Source organism: Passer montanus, unplaced genomic scaffold (assembly GCF_014805655.1).
Source record: "Passer montanus isolate IOZ18808 unplaced genomic scaffold, ASM1480565v1 scaffold15, whole genome shotgun sequence".
Lineage (NCBI taxonomy): Eukaryota > Metazoa > Chordata > Aves > Passeriformes > Passeridae > Passer > Passer montanus.
Genome location: NW_024362051.1, coordinates 3,644,792 through 3,665,536, shown reverse-complemented (window position 1 = coordinate 3,665,536; position 20,745 = coordinate 3,644,792). Strand labels below are relative to the sequence as shown.

The 20,745-nt window shown below is 40.1% G+C and overlaps 1 protein-coding gene across 4 annotated transcripts in view; it reads right to left on the bottom strand.

The window, feature by feature from the left end:
- The window catches only part of GABRB2 (gamma-aminobutyric acid type A receptor subunit beta2), a 138,161-nt gene extending 119,040 nt beyond the window's left edge, over positions 1–19,121 (bottom strand). For 2 of the 4 annotated variants that reach the window (XM_039701379.1, XM_039701381.1), the window contains exons 1-4: positions 18,689–18,948; positions 17,686–17,918; positions 17,468–17,559; positions 16,612–16,679 (exon numbers count right to left, since the gene is read on the bottom strand). In XM_039701379.1, the coding sequence (XP_039557313.1) occupies positions 16,612–16,679; positions 17,468–17,559; positions 17,686–17,762 (237 nt within the window). In that variant the 5' untranslated portion in view covers positions 17,763–17,918; positions 18,689–18,948. The other 2 variants (XM_039701378.1, XM_039701382.1) reach the window with 2 other exon arrangements.
- Between the last annotated feature and the right edge of the window lie 1,624 nt (positions 19,122–20,745).

The window sequence follows — 20,745 nt, the reverse complement described above, 5'->3', positions numbered from 1 at the left end:
TTTTCACATTCTTTCCTAATGCTCTTATCTTCCTTTTTTTTCTTGCACTGTTTTCATTCAGCAATAGAGGTTTGGAAGGTGTTAGGGAAAAATTCAAAACCAGCTGTTTAAAAAAAGGGGCTAACGGTACCTGGGGAAACTTACCAAAAAATCATCTGTTGGGAGTATTTAGTACACAGTCATCCCTTCTGTGAACACAGACTATGGAACACTCAAATCAACCTCTAACCAAAGTGCCACTGTCACGACTTTTTAGTTAACAAAACATACATTACATTAGTGATTCCCTCTGTGTTACAGACAGCCAAGCACCAGGACAAAACTTCATCATTAGTCATTTAATGTTAACCAGTCCAATCATTTAATTTGCCTTTCAGGCTCAAAGATTCAAAGCAGAAATATGGCTAAAGGGAACTCAAGTCCAGCTCTAATAACCCAAGGAATTTCATTTTTTTTACAGAACTGAGAGGAACCTTGCAACAGTGTCCAGATGATCCAATAGATGAGGCACTAAAATTGCTCTCAGATTATTTTATCAGCCCAGAGAATTGCATGCTGTATTCCAGACATATTTCCTTCTCTAGGCACACACTGACATTCTACTAAAGGAGCATTTATGAAGATGCAAGAGGAAAAGGGATAGCATGAACAGCATGTAGTTGATAAAAATGAAAAGAAATTTACCTACATGGAAAAGATGGAAGGTGCATTAAAAGGGTCATAAATGGAAAAGGCAGTATTTATCTGGAGCTGGTACTCAATATTTTGGAGTGGTTACTTCCAAACATACAAAAGTTTTTGCTCAAATGCTACTGTATATATATGTCACTAGTAAGTGATGACTTTTTAAATGCCTTGAAAACTTTTTAAAATATTTCAGATCTTTTAAAATAACCAAGTCAAAGTTTATCCATAAACACACATAAAGCTAAAGGTCTTCTATCTGGAGACTTTTACAGCTCTCAAATTGATATATGAATGAAAATAAGTTTTAATCAAAAAAGGGGCATATGCAGCCAAAATGAATAGCCCTAGAAAAAGCTGCTGACAACAGATGCCTAAAGAAGAAGGCATTTCATAAGGCAAACCTCCTCTACTGTAGTATGATGAGGAAAGGTTTCCCATTATTACAAACACTAAAAGTACCTTCAGAAAAATACTTGGGTTAAAAAACAAAACAAAAACTACCAACAAAGTAACAAGCAAAAAAACTCCCAAAAAACTAAAAACCACCACCAACAAAAAACACTCCTTGAAAAAAAAATGCAAAAGAGAAAAAGCCCCCACAAATTTAAAAAACACCAAAAGTAAGAAAACGAAAACTTCCTCCCAATTCTTAACTATGAATCTCCTTCTGCTATTGCCACACCTTCATGCAGAAAAGAAAGATGGACCCAAAAATCAGAAAAAAACATCACACAGAAATAAAGAACTGTAAAGTAACAACAGCAACGGAGCACCAGCCAAAGAGATTATGCTGAGGATTTTGTGTGTCACTGTCAGGCAGATGAATTCCTGGGAGAACTGCAGCCCACAGTTCTGGTTTGCAATGTAATGACAGCATAACCTTTCTCAGCAGAAGACAGGAATACTGAACAGTAACCTACAAAATTTCAGTGATAGTAAGTAAAAGAATGCTGCTTTTAAATGACTGCCCTCACATGAATACCTTCGCAGGTCTGAACAGTGAGAAAAGTGTGATTGCAATTAATCATTCCAAGCAGAAATACTGGTTATTTTATAAGTGGCCTGTGTCCTGTTAAAGGACTATTTTATAACAACAGTGATTCTTCAAAACTGATACTGCTGGAACAATTGGTTTAACTGAGTTCCACCTGTTAACTTAAAACCTCCCCTGTCTGTGGTTCACCTTCAGAGAAATCATTACTCTTTTCCTAAGAGACAATGCTTTAGGCTGAAAAAAGGGGAAGTAAAAATCTCAGAGGAAGGTGAATAATTACTGCTCTCTCAAAATTAGGTCTTAAAAAAAGATTTTGAAAGTGCTTCCACAGCTGGGTGCTACAAACAGGAGAGAAGCACAATCACCAGTATTTCAAAACCTCTTTGCCGTAGCTCATTTATAATCCTGTCTTTGCTTAAAAGGATATTTCCTTATGAAACTATATTCAATTTTGCCAATTTTTGCTCACTTAAAAAATAAGTGACTAATATGATATTTTATTTTCTCTAGGCATATTAATGCAGATGGCTTCAGGAACCAGACTGCTGTTGAGTTATATTTAGAAAACATGAGGGCAAATAGCCCAACGTAGTGATTCTTTTCTGCTGGCGAGGTCTTCATTTGAGACAGAAGCCATGTGGCAACTGTTCTTACCTTCATTATTAACATTATTACCTTCATAATCTATGTAAATTCCAGCTGTAAATTAGTAATCAATAATTTTAGAAGAAAAAGGGGATGAAGGATGCGAAAATTTTCTAAGGTTGCTAACAAACCATGTTTTAAGGTTTGCAACTGTGAAATTGAAGCCTTGTTGATAATGTAGCCATTTGTGCAAAATCCTGTGTCGGGTGCACAGAGGTGATAGAGGGAACAGAAGCATTGTTGCACAGCACATTGTTACACAACACACATTGTTACACAAGTTGCATTTTGGAAGTCCAGGCACATAGGATAGTGAAGTTCCACCATCTGAGAAAAATCAGCTCTTACATAACTTAAAACTATTGGATGGGTAACAGTTGTATTGCTAAAAGTCAAGCAAACAACCTAATTCTGTGAAAAAGTTCAGAAGGATGGATAGGTCTTTCTGAAACCCACATGGTTTTTTTTCAAGATTTTAAGTTTTCATCATATGATAAGATAATGATAATTAATGATTATCATCATATTGATAAAAGCTAAGAGACATTATTGCTAATGCCCATTCACAATTAAAGTAATCAAATAACTTCATTCTGTCTCCCATTCTTTCTTTAAGTAGATGTAAGGGTAAATTGAAAGTAAACAAAAACTCACTGCCCTCTCTCACCTCATCCAGCTTTAGAAGGTCAACCAGTAATTAGGTACAAGAGATTTGAAGTGGGTGCACTTGAAACTGGGAATGAACAAATTCCTGTAACATTGGCCTAACTCAAGAGAGGGCTCCAAGGTTTAACGTATGCTCAAATTGCTAAAAAATTACTTTGAGGACTTTAGACAGGAGGAATTTAAACCTTATTTATCCGTCACACCATTGCTTTTTGTGACAATTCATCTAAGACTCAAGTTGTCTTAATATCAGGGGTACAGCTACACAAGCAGAGACAGAGGAAAAAAATAAACTAACACACCCCAGTAAAATTCTGCCCATAAAAATATACAACTCCAGCCATTTTACTATTGTAAATTGTAGACTTACCTGTGTTCTAAGGTTTCTGATAAGTGTTGCATGGGCTTTTTTTTCCTCTGAATTTGTTGTTTTGGTTTGTTTGCTTTTAAATACAGAAAAAAAAACCCAGGTGAGATAAAACTTGGCCTCTCTAGGAGATCTTTCCAGAGTGGAAAGCTGGCAATCTGTACTACACTACCACCGGTTCTAGAAACGCTTTTCTCAGCAGTGAGCTTTAGAAAAAAGTTGATCATAAAATACTGCACTTAGTGACAGCCCCACAATGTTTCTCTTGCTTTTTGTGGAAGATTTTAGACACACTTGAAAATTAATCTTTTGGGGAATCTTTCAGATAGCTTGGGAGCTGGATTATTAGTTCCCACTTGAGACAAAAATTGCAGTTCATCTCCTTCAAGCAAGAGTTCTTTGTAATTTTTTACAAAGGGGCCATTACCACAGCTTGGTGGCTGCTACTGCAAAATAAAAAGAAACTGCAGCTTTTCATAACCCATAGTTTGAAAGGTCTTATTGATACAAGAGGAAGCCCACAATACTATCAAGCAAAAGTCAAAAGCTGAAGTCAACTTATACAAAAATTGAATTAAGCCTTAAGCAATTCTTCTATTGATAATATGTGATATAGTTATACAAATAATTTTTCTTCCATTGCTATTGATCTATTACCAATGATTCCATGTGCAACTGGATTATTTTTATATTCTTTAAGACATTTGTGTCATTGGACCAGCAAGACAAAGCTCTCACTCTCAAATCAACACCTTCCTCCTTTTTTCCCAGAAGAAACTGGCTGAAGTTTTACTGACCTCTCAAGAACTAATGTTTCACCTTGCAGTTCCAAGGTTCTACATGGTGCAAATTAACTAATTTTGAAAATTTTTTGTTTGGTGCAAATAAAATCATGCAGGAGTACTTGCCTGCAATGGTGTCAGTGACATGCTCCTGCGAAGTTCAGGCCATCACAAAAGCAGTAAATAACAAAGGTTAAAACTTCCCATGCCAACCAAATTAAATTATAACTGCAATTTTTTGCCCAGAGAAAGACTTTTTCCATCTTCCCACTTGGCCTCCAGTGTACCTGGACACTGCTTAATTCAGCACAGTCGGTTATTTAAAACACCAGTCATACCTAGCTTTACAAATTGCTGTACTCCTCTACATTCTAAAAGTAATATTCTGCAGCAAGGTAAGCTTTCTAAAAATAATACTAAGCATATTTTAAAAAGTCTATAGAATCTGATGACTACAATCAAAACACTTCTTAAATTTGCAACTCAGGAATTGTGAATTTTAAATACATTAATTACTTCATATTTGCTACTCGTGAGTCAGCTTTGATCTGCTAAAATAGCATGCAAAAGGCATTCTTTCCCCTCTCAAGATTTTTATTTCTGCATTATAAACAAAATACTTTTGTTAGTATTTAAAAATGACATTAAGATGACACAGCAAAGTAGTGTGGGTGAGAATGTGTGGGAAGCTGATCAGAAGCACAATGAACTTCTTGGATGCTCAGAGAACAGTGGATCCCTCCAGGGAAATTTGGAAAAAATATTCCGCATAGAAACAACTCTGCCTATATATCATATTTTATCTTTTCCTCCTAAGGTTCTTTATCACTTGAAATATTTGCTGGAAAACAGATTTTCTGTCTTGATGGTTGTCTAATCTGCTAAGTACAACTCCAGACATAATCCTGTTTGTGACACTGCCATTGGTGACAACAGAAAACTCCCCCTACATCCACCTCCACTCTGCGGTCAGGATGATCCAAAGGATTATCAGCAAAACATTTCCAAGCCTAACCCCAAACATTTGCTTCTATCTTCTGGGTGTGAGTCCTCACCAAACAAGGATGTGAGGGCAGAACACCCAGAAGTCCCATTTTGGGTTGTCATTACTGCTGCAGCCAGAGCCAGGATCTAAGGGCAGTGCCAGGCAGATCATTAAAAACAGGAGGGGAATTTTGCAGTTAATAACACGCCTGTGTTATTTGAGGAGCTCATGACAGTGAATAACTTCCAGAGGTCCTCCTCATCTGTTCAGAACCAGCTTTACTTCAAAGTCAGATCAGTTCCCTCAAGGCCTTGTTTCAAGTGTCTGAAGCACAAAGGATTTTCACAGCGAGGGGAGTCAGGTGGTGGTGGGACCTTTCTCCCTGCTATGAGGCCACAATTTCCCTTGCAGAAAGCTTCAACTGCTGGATCTTGTCCTTTCCCTGGGCATCTTTAAGGAGCGTCTGGCTCTGTCTCCTCTGTAACCACCCAAAAGGAAGACAGCAATTAAGTCTCTGGAGCAGAGAGATGGCTGATGGTCAGACATTTACACACTGCAGCTCCACCGGGTTTGTTTGTAAAAGTGCTCACACTGATGCTCAACCATTTTACTCCAGCAGCCAGAATGAAATAAGAGACCCAGGTATGTGATCCCTGGGATCTCCTACACTCACATGCAAGGGGAAGAGGCAGATGCAGGCAGTGCAGAGCCAGGCCAAACTGGCAGAAATTAATGAACAAACTGGAAGAACAAGACCAAGCAGTAGAGGAACAGATCAGCTATTACCAGGAAAGGTTTGCACTCCAGTTAAAGTGCAATGCAAAGAACTCCATGACTGCATGTCAGCTTATATGAGTTACTCTACAAGAAAACAGGATACAAACCCTTTGTTTTCAAAAAGTTAACTCAAGAGGTAATTTAAATTACACAAAATACAAAATACTTCCTTAATAAAACAACTGGAACATTCATTAAAACAACTGGGACATTGATTAAAACATATCCAAAAGCAGCAATTTTGATTGAAATCTCATATTCTCAATCTTTACTAAATAATTGCTGCCTTCCTCGATAAACAAAACTGTTGTCCAGCCAGCATATTATTGGGACATAGATATCTATCCTAAACTCCCATATGCTATGTCAAAAGTTCAAACACCTTTGCATTAACAAAAAATCAATGCAATTAAAAAAATAATAAAAATTTAATTCTACTCTTTAAACTTTGCACTACCATCTAGCTTACCCAAGATGATTCTATGATTTTAAAAAGTCCATTTTTATTCATTTAACTGAAATGAAGAAAACTATGCCAGAAAGATTTTGATGTCAAGTGATGTCTTCCTTTTAACAAGAGGCAAATTTTGGCCCTGGTAGGAGCCACATGAACCTCCTAACGCTGCCTCAGAAATGCATTTGGTTACAGCACAAACTCAGGAACAAGGGTAAAAAAAGTATACTTTTCCTATGACTGGACTAACTGGGTTTTAAATATCCTTAAATCAAAACAGCCAGCAAGGTTTTATTTATGACTTTGCAGCCAATTAAAACCACCAGTAACATCTACTCGCTTCAGAAGAGCACCTATTGCACAGCAACATTTTTGGAGACTATTACCCACTCCCATTTACACTTAGTGGCTGAGACATTATAAGAATCATCTTGTATTGCATTTCAAGTCACTCAAGTGCCCACAAATCTGTGAAACCCATGCAGAAATAGCCTCTGTGGAAAAATCAGCATCACATTTACACATCTTAAGGCTTCAAAACAAGGCTCACGTGGGACCTGAGCTCACAAAAGCATTCTGCAGAGCCTATGCACAGAGGTGGGTACTTTTAACAGCAGATTTGAATGCAGCAGACTAACTAGAATTATTATGGAATTCTCTGTAACTGGTCACTTGTGTCACATAATAGTAGATTAATGAAAAACTGTATTTATTTCCAGGCATTTACACTAACAGGAATGATTATAGTTAAGGGTCCCCTGGCATTTCCATTACAAATCTATTTTTTGAGGATTTATATGTCAGCTATAATAATATATTTTTACCTGAAACTCGATATGAAAGGTCTCAGCTACACATTATTCAGGAAATGTTCCCACACCTTTGAAAAGGTTTCTTACAAAATTAAGAAAAAAAGAGTAATTTTACCCCATTTTGCTATTTATTATGGTTGTTGAGCATTTTATTTTGAGCAACCTAAGGCAGCATTTGCTACAAGATACAAACATTACATTGTAAATTCTGGATGGACTTCCTACAAGTATCTCACAATGCAAAATGTCAGTGAAAAAGAGCAATAGGACATAAAACACATTGAACAATCACATAAGTTTAAGGAAGATTTCAGGCTGATTAAAAGTGCTTCTTTGGTAATTTCTGGACCTACATGATTGAAGAAACAATGATGGAATTAGTAGAAAAATGCTCCTTTTCATGTGTAAATGACATGCATATTTGTTTAATCTTTTTTCCTTCTTCCCTGTATATTATCTAAAATAATAAATAATTTCCTAATAAGGAACAATGAAACATTTATACTCCTAAATTATTTAATTTAGGAATTCAATCTACTGAACCTTCAAACTACTTTTTTCCACTTAAATTTTATGCCTCCTTTGGTGCCCATCCTGTTAAACATGGATTAAACTCTTATTCTGACACACTTGAGAGAGCCAGCAGAGTCTATTGGGTCACCAATCCTTTGGAGGGGAAAAAAATTCCACAAGGCTCTGTAAATTCTTTGGAACTGCAGGACTATTAACTCAAAAATACACTTATAGAAGAAACAAATAAGGATTAGACAGTGGACCATAACAATTTCTGGACTATTGGGTGATAACTGTCATGCAAATGACAACACATTCACCCTTACTGACCAAAAGGAATTAACAGTATTTCTCTACTTTCACTGTGGTTGCAGTAATGTGTCTCCCTTTTTAAACAATATTCATTTTTTAAAGGTCTATACAGAAAATTTTAAAAGTCTGAACACTAATTTTATTCAGTCAAGAAGAAAAAGATCTCTTCCAATTATTAAAAAACAATTGAAACTTCCATGTAAAAAAAAAATAAATCAATTTACAATAGAAATTAGGATCAGATTTTCCAAAGGCATCTGCATCCATTGTAGCGAATGGATTTTAGAAAGGCTTCAGAATCTTTTCCAGTACTTAATTACTACATTTTAATAGCTGGTTCTCACTGAGAAACAGATGCCTTCAGTTCCTTGAAAGTAATAGGAACTTCTGGCTACTTCACAGCTGTATGTAATGCAAGAAGTAGAATGAGGAAGACTTCTGAAATCTAAATCACAAATCCCCATTCTGAGCCATCCCAAATATACGAATATCCACATGCATTTCTGGAAGACCTTCTCATCTCAGTTGGGCTTAGCATGACCTTTACTTAACTCTACACCTAATAACAACTTCTCTCCATGGGTTGTATCTAAAAATAAACAACACTTGGAGCATTTGGCACATCAGGGCCTTTTGCCCAAACCAACTCTTCAAGGAAATTGTGGCGACTAATCTCTGAAAAATATTACATTCACAAGTTTCTGCCATTTTGATGAGTTAGCTTTCCCAGTTCACAAAGATCTGCACTGCACCTCTGCTCAGAAAGGAAGTGCTCCAGGTGAGCAGGCCTGCTGTTCCCATTCAGACAGGTTATATTTAAATCTCATGCAAATACAGACAAAACCAGTGTGCTTAGGTAAGGCCTAGTAACAGAAAATCATGGCTACTCTGGTTCAAAAGCATTTCCAGTGACAGAGAAGGCAAAGGATGTGTTGTCAGCCTTTCATGGGTTAATTTGTGACATGCAAGGCCTGTTTTTCTGGTCCCCTGACACCTGAACTCTCCCACTCCCATGCACCAGGGGCTAACAATCCATCTAGAGCGGAGGTTCCTACAGCCAGGCTGCTCTGCAGCAAGGGATGCAAAACACAGCCATGGAAAGAGACAGTCCCAAGCACTGATAAGGACATTCAATTGGATGGAAGGAAAATTCTAGGGTCTAATCCTTTGTTGCAGAGTTGTTTGGTTAATAGAAATGCCTGTTCATGAAAGAAGAAACAGTCCAGAGAGCAGACACTGGAACAAGGCCTTTCCACTTCAAATAGCTGAATTTTTTGAGGCTTTCGTTAGGGTAATTTAATATACTGCTCCTGTCCAAGGCCAAGCTTTCTGTAATTTTTTTCTACTTGTTCAAAATTTACTAAGTTGAGTTTGTCTTTCAGCACAATCAGTGGTTTGTATACAGGAAAAATCAGTGGAATGGCTCAGAAGTGACACATTTACTATAACAGCACACACTTGAGTTGCAAAATGCATCTCTCAGAAGGGTTGCTTGTCTTCCCACACAGTTAAATTATTACTTGAAACCTAACAAGTGAATACCTCTGTCAGTACTCACAGAAAAAAAATTAATAGGCCTCAACTTTGATGGAGATATGCAAAAAGAAGCTCAAGATAGACAGAAATAGCACAGTCCCCCTGTTCTTTTAAGTTTGGAGACGGGGAAGACGTCACACTCTCAATGCTTTATCTGACCTGTGATAAACTACATTTAACATGATCTACATATTCTGTATTCAGTTGCATATATGTCAATTTCCTGAATATTAAATGCTTTCTTATTTAGAACAGAACTTCTAGTTTTCATTGGGAAATAATTACACCCTTATTTGAAAAACTCATACAAAAATGTAACATGCAGTTGGTGTGATTCCAAGTCTTGGGAGGATCTTTGCATTGTTCAACTAATTTGAAAATACTTAGCTAGAAAATTTGCATGCAAAAATTTTTGTAGGAAAAAGCTGTGAAGTGAGAGCACTGCTACTTCACTGGCCTTCAGTCAGGCAAGACTGAAACTGTAAATATGCCCCTATGTCACTGTTCCTCCAGGGCTTGTGCTGTCCTGGCTGTTACCCATCCACTGGACACAGCATCTCTGTCAAGAAATGGGAGCAGGGTGGGAATCCCTGTAGAAGCACAGTTAGGGTAATCACAGTACAAAGGCTGATTCTGTCCTGGTTTTCTTTTTGCAAACCCACAACTGACAACATTTGTTAATGCATACAATTCATAGGTAATTGTAGTAATTGCACAGTCACCTGTGTAACTGTACACAGGTACAGACAGACTGCATCCTCTCATAGTAGCAAAGTTTTCAGTTTTAATAACTCCAGACATTTGACTATTTCTGAAGTTATCATCATCATCTCTAAAGACAAACAAGATGCCATCTTCCATGTCTTAAAAGGAGACTTACAAAAATGACCTTGTGGATGAGCACCATCTTTTGAAAGGAGGGGACTGAACCTTGCTTACTTTATTCTTACAAGCACTATCTGAGAACTACAGCATTAACCACCGGAAGTCTACTAGGAATCTAGATTACTTCTGGAAAAAAAAAATTACTATATGAGACTGTACTTCAACATGATTGAACACTAAGGGTTCTATTATAAACCTTGCAGAGGGTTGCATGATGTATGAGGATAAAAAAGGGAGAGAGGAATAATAAGGATTTAGTCATGATGCACTGACAGACTTTGGAGTCACTAAGGAGCACAAATACAACCATTGGAACAACTTAAACTTGTAACAAGTTTCTAGAGTACAACATAAAAATCTTTTATTCTACTACACAGCTCATCTATAAAGATTTTATGTGATTTTCAATAGAGAGTTATGAAATAAAGCAGCCTATAGCAGGAGCTAACAAGTGCACTTCATGTTCATTCCCACGCATTAGCACCAAGACACTGCCCATAAAATACATTAAAGATAAATTTATCTTTTCTTCTGTGGCAAGAGCCAAAACACTTCAATATTTATAGATCAAGGCTTTCTTAAAGGAAAACACACAAAAAAAACCAACCCCAGAAGACAACCATTGTTGTTGAAGAAAACAATTCAGTACTACAAATCACCTCCAAGGCAATCTCTTTAAATTACTAACAACCATCCCCTGGTCTGCAGAAGGGAGTGATCACTTTGAAAAATCACCAACCGAATCACCACCAACAAAACAAGAAGATTTTTCTACTGATTAAAGTCTTGCAACACTGCGGCACCCTGAAAGTGCAATCCAATTAACAAACCATTTATATTGACCTTAAAGGAAAATGAGAATTACGTCACCCTTCTAGAGATGTAGAACATAGTTCACAAGTAATAAATTATTATGTATATTTATATATATGATGTGTATCTATCTTGTAAAAGTAGTTACAAACTTGCTATATTCCTGAATATATGTTCTAGATTAATATTTTCATGCTGTGACTACATATATTCAAGCAAAACCAGCAGGAAAACTTCAATCCTTCAATACTTCAAAACTTCAATTTTGAAAACTTCAAAATGTGGAGTATTATTAGGAAGACTCATTTTGGTCCTCAAGAATAAATATTTTATTTAGATATAGGAACTCTTATTTATTTTCACATGTCTTTAAGCTAAGAAAGGAAAATGCCTGAATTAGAGACATGTAGTAATCAAAAATGGAAACCCATACTAATGTAATTTAGTTAAGTTCAAAAATGTCCTGTGATGTTATTCCAGACAGTAACTGGAGGAAAAGGTGAAACAAGGTTTTCAGTAAAAAGTTCTCACTTCCAAGATGTAGATCACCTGCTCTGCTTTCACAGAAGTCTCTGTAGACACATTTCAGTATGAGTCAGTAATGCATAAGCACAATAATTTGACAAGAGCCAAATTCAAACTGTCTGCTGAGAAATGCAGTTTTATGTGAAGAAACACATGCATTTATGACACAGAGAAACTAATAAAACCAACTGTTTATGGCAGCAGAAGTATTTAGCAAAGCAGCACCTTCTCAATATTCCAATATTTCATTTTTAATGCATTTTCAGCCCTGTTCTCTCCTTTTTCTCTCTACAGAATATATGCAGCAACATAAACAACTAGGAAGGACTAAAAAGAGAAGATATTGCTGGCAGAAACCATTTCCATGACCATTTTTCTCATCTCTTTCTGCACCAGTGTATATAGGACGAATTTTCCTCCTTTCATTTTTCTCTCTCAGGACTTTTCCATGAAGTTTTGATATTTGGAACAGCTCCACCCTATTTTCTTACCACTTAATCCCCATTTGTTTTTATATCACAGACCATCTATTCCCTTTACACACATAAAGATAATTGCTGCTATTTGAGAGGCAGCAACATAGCTCCTGTTGTTTTCATTATTTAAATCTATTTCATAATCTAAACCCTGAGCTTTGTTAATGTCCCCTACTGAAAATATCTCAAGAAAAAGGAGAGATTTTAAGTAAGCCAATAGTGGGCTACCATTATCAAGAGCAACTCAAAATATGAGGGCTACCAGCAAATTACAGCTATGCCTGCACATTTCTGAGAATATTCTGATCTATGAGAATTATACTTATTGTTTTGTGCAACTTTGGCATAACTCAGATACAGAAGTGAAATATAATACATAGAAAAAATAAAAAGCTTTTTTTTTTTTTACAGCTTTGAAGCTATTAGGCTCTGCTATGTAAAACTTGGCACACACTAAGAAATAAACCTTTCCCTGATAGATGGTAACAGCTCCTTTGTTTCTCCAGCTCCCACTTGATGGAAGGATTATGCTCTCAATCAACGGTAATGGCCCCACTAAGACAAACCAATATATCATCTCTAACTCCACACACACTCCTGACTCCATGTGCCAAAACCTGCATACTCGGCAAGCAAACACTGGGACTTAAATAAACACTTCAGATTCCTCTCTGCAGACCCCAATCACCCACACTGAATAGTTATATTTAATTATATCTAGAAAAAATAAACCATACAATAGTGACACTGGACCATACAGCCACACCAGGACACGTATACAACCCAACATCGACAAGAATATATTTCCTGAGTAAAATCTGTAGCTACAGAATATTTCTCTCTCTTTTGAAGACATTCTGTACTAGAATCCCAGAATAGCCACAGACCAGGGGGGTGGAAAAAAGGAAGGAAATGTTGACCTATTTAATAGGGAATAAGCCAAGACATTGAAAACTAACACATGACCAACATTATCCATAGAAATCCTCATGTCTTATCTAGATTGATCAAATGCACAACATAATACATAGAATCTTCAGGGGAGTCTAGGGAAGAAAATTTATTTCTGTACTTCTTAATGAACCTGTAACAGTTTTTACAAAGAGTTCATGAGGGAATAGTTGGGAGAAAAAGGGAGAAAACTAGAATGTAGAATAGCCTTCATTGCTACATTTTCAAGGGGTCTATTCCAAAAACTAACTGAGAGGAAAATGTGGAAATGTGAACATTGCATTAGACTCACTGCACCATAGCTAATCTTACATAAGATCAAATTCATTAGCCCAGGAAAACCATTTAAGTAGCCTTCACAGATCTCCATCTTTGTTCACCATTGTTACCTGAATAAGAGAATCCCTAAGGAAATCTACAGTATAACTCCAATAAAGGATACACTCAACAATATTGCAGGACCTGCTGCTGAGTGGAATTAGCCATCATCATTCCTATATCACATAAAATATCTGCTGCAGATTTTCTCTTTGCAGAATACAAAGAAATTAGTCAAAATAGTCATGATATTTGTTGATAACCACAAACACTTAAAGTTCTCACAAGTTTCTCATGCTCATTCAATGCATTCCCCAGAGCTAGAACAAATTGTTTTCACAAGTGCCAGTACTTTGAAACCACTCCTGTAAACTCAGACAAATTCTAGTTCAAGTTGCTGACTGCTCAAGGTAAAGAGTTTACCGTTTCACCTCTGTTACATAAAATAAATAATTATAAGGCACCTGTAAAGCCTTATACGATATGAGTTCTTTATGATGCAAGTACTTATCACCTCTTTAAGAACTCAAAGTCAACAATAATATTCTTGAATATCCTTAATCCATACTTTTACTTTCTATAAGAGCAAGTCCAAATTATCCTGTTCAACAAAGTGAAAAGTTCATGATTTACTTCATGACACTGGAGTGACAAACATTCTCCCTGCAGGGTGGCACAGGTTTATAGGGTAGATGCAATATATCAAGACTGAGAAATAAATGTAATTTTAAAATAAACATTAAAATGAATAGAAATTATCTCAAGATGAATAACTATTATTATTTAGCCTTTCTCCCAAGGCATAGGTTTGATCCCAATAATGTTAGTACATGAGTCCAGGCAATGATCTGCCTTTATCTAAAGTCAGTAGTGTTTGCCATGACTACAGACAAAGCTACAGCAAGGCCATGCTTAGAGCAAAACAGGTCCATAAATCCAAAAGGTTCTTTCTGTGTCTCTTATTATCTCAGAAGTCTTTGCATCATGGCATTCCATGGTATTCCTCCTGGTTTTTACTCCAAATTCTGGTGAATGTGCAAGCAAAAAAGCCAAGGCCTTGCATACTAAGTATTTTGTTGTTTCCTTGTATGTCTCTCTCCTCACCTATTTCAAGTTATATTCAGGGTATATTAGGACTTGCTATGTTATACAGACCATTGTAAAATCAAGTGTTACATTTTGCAATTAAGCAGATTATAATCTTGGTTTGGTATCTCTAATGAAACTGTAAATGAAAAAAAATTATGCAACGTTGCCTGGGTTTAAGAAATGGGTGGCTTCTTAGAGTAAAATAAGCCCAGATCTTAAATGCTTTAGGCAAATTAGTAGGACAAAACTGTATATACAGTTCCTCCTCTGAGTTCTGCAGATAGTTTGAAAAGACATTTTTTCAGAAAGGTCAAACATTTCATTATAGAAACACAATAAACTGACTACAGAATACTAAAAATAATACTGCTTTATATAGTTAGGCTGTAAGTATCAGATCACAATATTCTGATATGCTATCACCTTTAATTGGAGACCAAATGTCTAGAAACCATTTAAAGAAACAAAGAAAATAATCAGAAGATTTTTAACAATTTTTTCACATGAACTTTCCAGTTCTGAAGGGATGGGAGGATACAACACTGACCTGGTAGATTGCAGCCCCAACAAGAAACCCTCATCCTTCCCTCACTGCTCAGGGCAGGCTAAAAAATAACTATGTCCCTGTTTCTCCTACCCACAGTTCTCTTAATGAAAAAACAATTGGTTTTAAATACAATGTACTTTTCTTCCTCTGCACTTGAAGCTCCTGGAGGTAGAACACTAGATAACAAGTTTAGTGATACAAAGTTTGGGAGCCCCTTTGAGCCACTTAGAAATTTCCCAGAATAATGTTTCAGAAGGTGAAATTATTCAGGTTCACTGGTATCTTGAAAAAGAGCAGCATCAAGCACTGGGTCACCAACACCTCCCTGTCCCACAGTAAAATCACCTGTAATGTTATCCTCAAATTAGGCCAAGGGCTTTATTTTACAATCTGAAAAAACTCCTGTACATCACACAAGTCATTCAGTTTGAGGACAAATGTTTGCCAAATCATCCAGTGCAACATCTCTGAGAACCCAAACATGACAATGAGGAATTAAATATTTCAGTAGTACAATGATATTAAAACAACTGATAACTTTCCAAGTGTTATTTTCAAAGGCATGGTTACAGCTACAGCAATAGCCCTAAAATCACACTTGCATTTAAAAAGATGTTCACTTGAAACCTCTTCAAGAATACTTAATAAAATCACATTTATTTTGCATCACTTTTGTATCATGTGCTACTATATTTCAGTGTCTTTTGTTGTTCTTTATAAGCCCCTATGAGTGTTAGGCCAAATTCCATGTGCTCAACCAATTAACATGCAAATTAAGATAAAAAGTTCAAAACTGAACCCCACACATTTCCAAATAATAAAACTGAATGCTAGTAAAGTTTCATCTAAGTCAAGAACAGCTCTTTCTAAAGTGTGAATCAGACTTGTCCAATTTTCTCCACACCTCATTAGTCTCCCAGGGGATGCAAGTGAAACACAGAAAGAAACACGTCAAAGTACTACATTCTGAACAAGTTCCATATTTGAGGACAGTCAGTTCTAAATAAGAAAGACAAACATCTCGGAAAACTTAAACTTCTAAAATCATTGACTCTTTCATCACCATCCAAAAAAAAAAAAAAAAAAAGTCAGGCTAGGGAAAAAACCAAAAAACAGGTAAGTTTTGAACACGCAGACAGAAGCAAACCGCTCTGTTTTTGTTTTGAATGGAAAGCGCACGGCTGAGCCACGGCAGGCGCTGACGGCTGTTGTTTTCCAGCGCGCACGCGGACGGGCAGCGCCGGGGCTGCGCGGGCGCGGCGGCTGCGCGGGNCCCCGCCCGGAGCCGCCGCCGGCAGCGGGGGAAGGCCGCCCCCGACCCCCCAGCAGCCGGTGTGCCCCGCCCCGGCGCCTCCCCGGGGCAGGAGGCCGCGCCGGGTCCCCGCACGCCCGCGGGCACCGCTCCGCCTTGGCAGGGGCGGGGGAAGCGGCAGCCACCCCCTCAGAGAGCAAGCGGCCCCGAACCCGAAGTACTCACCATATTGACTTCCGAGACCATATCTATACTGGCAATGTCTATGTTCATGCCCACAGCCACTGGGGGACCTGCAAACCAACAAGATGGTCCGCAATGTGATCTCGAAGAACTTAACTCGTTCTTACCAGAGTTAGCAGGGCGAGCATAGCGCGCATATGGAACGACGTTTGAACACAACCAGAAAGTCAGGAGGGAGGCATGAAGCCTCTTTCCCCCACAGCGGGGTCCGCACGCTGCCCGGGCCGTGGCGGTGCTTTATGTAACAGCGCACACGTGCGGCACCGGCGCGCCCGCTCCGCGCCCCTCCGCGGCCCCGGGGACGGCAGCACCCGGCCCCGGGGAGGGATGGGGGGACAAGGTGGTGGGCCACCCACAGGGAACACGTCCGAAATAAACAAACTAGTTGGAAGTAGGAGCACGCAGGGGGTTAAATGACATTTTTGTATCAGTTAACGGCACGTCTTGTACTCGAAAATAGTAACTGTGATCACAGGCACATTAGGCTGAAAGGAGCAAACGCTGGGTGAACTTAGGAGAGATTTGCATCTCGATAAAACCAGTTAAACAAGGGCTTAATTACAGGTTGGTAAAGTATCATCTCTCTCTCTCACACACACACACACACACAAAGAGGGACCGATTACGAATATACAAGTGATTTAAGTGATGGCATTAAGAGCATCCTTTGCTAAGAAAATTGAGAAACAATGGGCTTAACTTCGGGTCAGCTACAGGAAATGGCAACACACACACCCCCCCAAAGCAACAGCACCCACAAGACGTTTGAAACCGCCCCCATACACAACGCACCCAGCCCGGATATGCAACCTCTCTTATGCAAAAGCAGTCAAATTACCTCCAAAATCTGGCCTCAAGCGAATATCATAGCCCTTCAGCAGTCTATCCACGGTCTCTTTCACCAGTGACATATTACTAGGGTCATTGACACTGAAGAAAAAAGAAAGAATAATACTGTATTATTTCTGATTTCTCAGCCCCCAGCTGTACATTTCTCTCAGCAGCAGCATGCACTGCAATTCAAAGTAAAGGAAAAGAGATGCCTTCATCACTTACCTCTGTGCACACACCGCGGCTATTATTAAAGGGAATGACCAAATCCCAAAGTAACCCTTTTTCCGGACTCTCAGCATCCCTTTAGCTTTTGATATGATTTAGGGTTTCAGTGAAGAGAAGAAGAGATCCAACTTATTCTGGCCAGTGCAGTAATTCTAATGTGAAGCGCATGCGCACGGCGTACCACAACATCAAAAGGAGCAGTGGTTGCTGCTGGAGATGGAGCAAATTTCCTTGAAAAAAAAAATTAAAGGGGAAGAAGGAAATGCATTATTTTAAAAAGGGGGAAAAAAGTAATCCACAAGGAGGATCCAGTATATTTTTGTTGTCCTTTTTGTTATTATAGAATATAAATCACAGTAAGAAGAGAAGTTTTAGGAGTTGCAGGGTACAGCGGCTTTGCAACCTAGTTTAAGCGTTGGGGGGGCTGTACGGACTCGGATTAGGCACAGGGAGAATAGTTAAAAAGGAGAATGCACTGCGTACGTATGGGGGCAGGTGGGGGGAGAGAGGGGGCAGCTTAACTTTTTAGTCCCTGGAAAGAACCGCCTGAAGCGAGGAGAGGTGCGGGCAAAGGAGCCGGCGCTGGCAACGGGGGCGGGCGGTGGGGGAGGAGGGAGATGAGCGCCTACAATATTTCTCACGGAGGAAAAAAAAAATGATGACGAATAGTTTCTTGTAAGAGGGGATTAGGCTGTTTCTTTCCTTACTGTGATGCCAGGCGCTATTCCCGGAGCTCAGGCACTGGGAACTGAGGGGGTCGCCGGCTGCGACCGCCGGCTCCCGCTGGTCTCTGGCTGGTGCCCGAGGGGCACCCGCGACCCCGCTGCCCCCGGCGCGTTTCCCTACATCGACCGATGTTTAACCTAGGGATGCGAGTTCTTCAGGTAGAACGGAACCTGGCCACGGAGCTGGGGGAGGGGGGCCAAGGGGAAGAAAAACACCACCCTGAAAGGATTTCAGTGACCATCCAGACCCCACGTAGGTGCATAAACCCACTTACCTTAGCGGGTAAAACACCCAGGCTCTTCAAATGCAGCGCGTGATCCAATTAATGCCTCGGAAGAAACCGGAGACGAGCGGAAAGCTGATCTGGGGATGCTTTGAGTGACATTTAAATCCTGAGCAGAAAACGAGATAGAAAGGAGAGAGAGAGAAGGCAAAAAACAAGCCCATGAAAAACAACAAACACCGGAGTTAAATTATTCCTCTCAAATCTGCTTTGTGCCCGTCGCTCCTTTTACACCACCTCCTCCTCCTCCTCCTCACGCACATACCCGCTCGGCCCCGCGGATCTGTGCTGCTTCACCGAGCGGATCTGGGCGTGCACACGTCCTCGGTCGGCCCGGGCGGCGCGGGGAAGGGATTGGGAACACTTTGGGCGTCAATTAACAAAAGAAATATTTAACTCGCTGCAGGAGAGTGGAGGAGAAGAAAAAAAAAAAAAAAAAAAAAAAAAAAAAAAGAAAATAAAAAAGGAAAAGGAAAAAAAAGGAAAAGGAAAAAAATCCCCGGCGGGTGGTGGGGGAGGGACAAGGGTGAAGGTGTTGCTCGGAGATCGAGGCGGGCTGGAGAGCCGCTCGCTCCCCGCACGGCGCGGGCTGAGGCGCTCCGGAGCTCCTGCCCTGCCCTACCCCGCCGCCCCCGGACCGGCCACCGCCTCCCGCTCCCGGGGAAAGCCGCGATTCGCCTCGCACGGCCGGGCCGGGCCGGCCCCAGCCCACATCCAGGCACACCCTGGCCCGGGAGCAGGGGAGCCAGGAGGGGTGCGGGCCCGGGGGGATGCTCGGAGGGAAGAGGCGGCGGCGGCTCCCCGGGAAGGGCTGAGGCGGGGGCGGACGGCGAGGCGGTGGGATGAAGCCTCACCTAGGGAGGTGGAGGGGGGGAAAGCTGCCCCCGAGAGACGGCAGAGCTGCTAAAAAAAAATCAACAGCCAAACCGTGAAGCAGTCGGCAGCCCCGAAAAGCAGGCAGCCATTTAATAGAGACCGACAGCTACCTTGGCCGGAGCGGGGAAGCCCCGCAGCACGCACCTGGCGCTGGAGCGGGGCCAGGGCGGCCCCCGGCCTCCCCCGCTCCCGTCCCGTCCCGTCCTGCCGGCCGCCACCCGGCCCCGCTCCGGGGGGAACAACCCGTGCCCCTCGCCCGCACTGCCAGTGCCTCACACCGCCACGCTGTGCCTTTCGGCTCAAGTAAGTAGCTGCTCGGGTTTTCCTCCCAGAAACAAAATAGCCATCCTTTAGGGGGCTGGGGGCAACTCGTCAAGGCGTTTTCATTACCTTTTCCCAGTTGTAAGAATTGAAATTGCACAGAATGGGAAAACACACTTTTCCGGATGAAACAGACAAGACTGTGTGGGAGATAAATTTCTCATGTAAATTTCTCATGTATGTATTCATTAGAAAAAAAACCCAAACAACTAAGTTAAAGAACGTTTAAGCATTTTTAAAATCAAAACACACACGGCCCCCACCCCATTTTTCAGCTTTTCTTCCCTGGCTGATTTTACAGAGCCACTCTCACTGTTCACCAGCGGAGGTTTCTGTTCTCACACAGCCAGGCTGTTTCACTGCCAAACCTCTTGAAGTATAGCCCTGAAAGGAAGATGGTGGATATGCTGTGCAGTAAATCATTTGGCTTTAGATGTATAATAGGCACTTTTTTTTTTTCCTCTTTCTGCAATCATATGATAAGGCCAGGAGGTCTCAAGATAAAACACTTTAATCCTTCACTGTGAAATGCACCTGCAAGTGCTAACTTGGGGGCACATCTGACACTGCTGACTGTTTCTGAATGTCTGCTATTCATTATCATTACACCACAGAAATGTGTCATTTGCCACACCTGAATATGACCAGATATCAATATGAGCCTGATGCTCATAATGTTGGTAATATTTGGTGCTGGAATGACAAGAATTTTTGATTTTCATATTAAGAAGCATTCAAGCAATGCCAAAATATCTCTGCTCTGGTGTGTGCACTCGTAGTCAGAGAACACTTGTTCCAGTCCCAGAGTACCCCTATGCCATGTGTAGTGAAACCTTCTCTCAGTCTGGCTA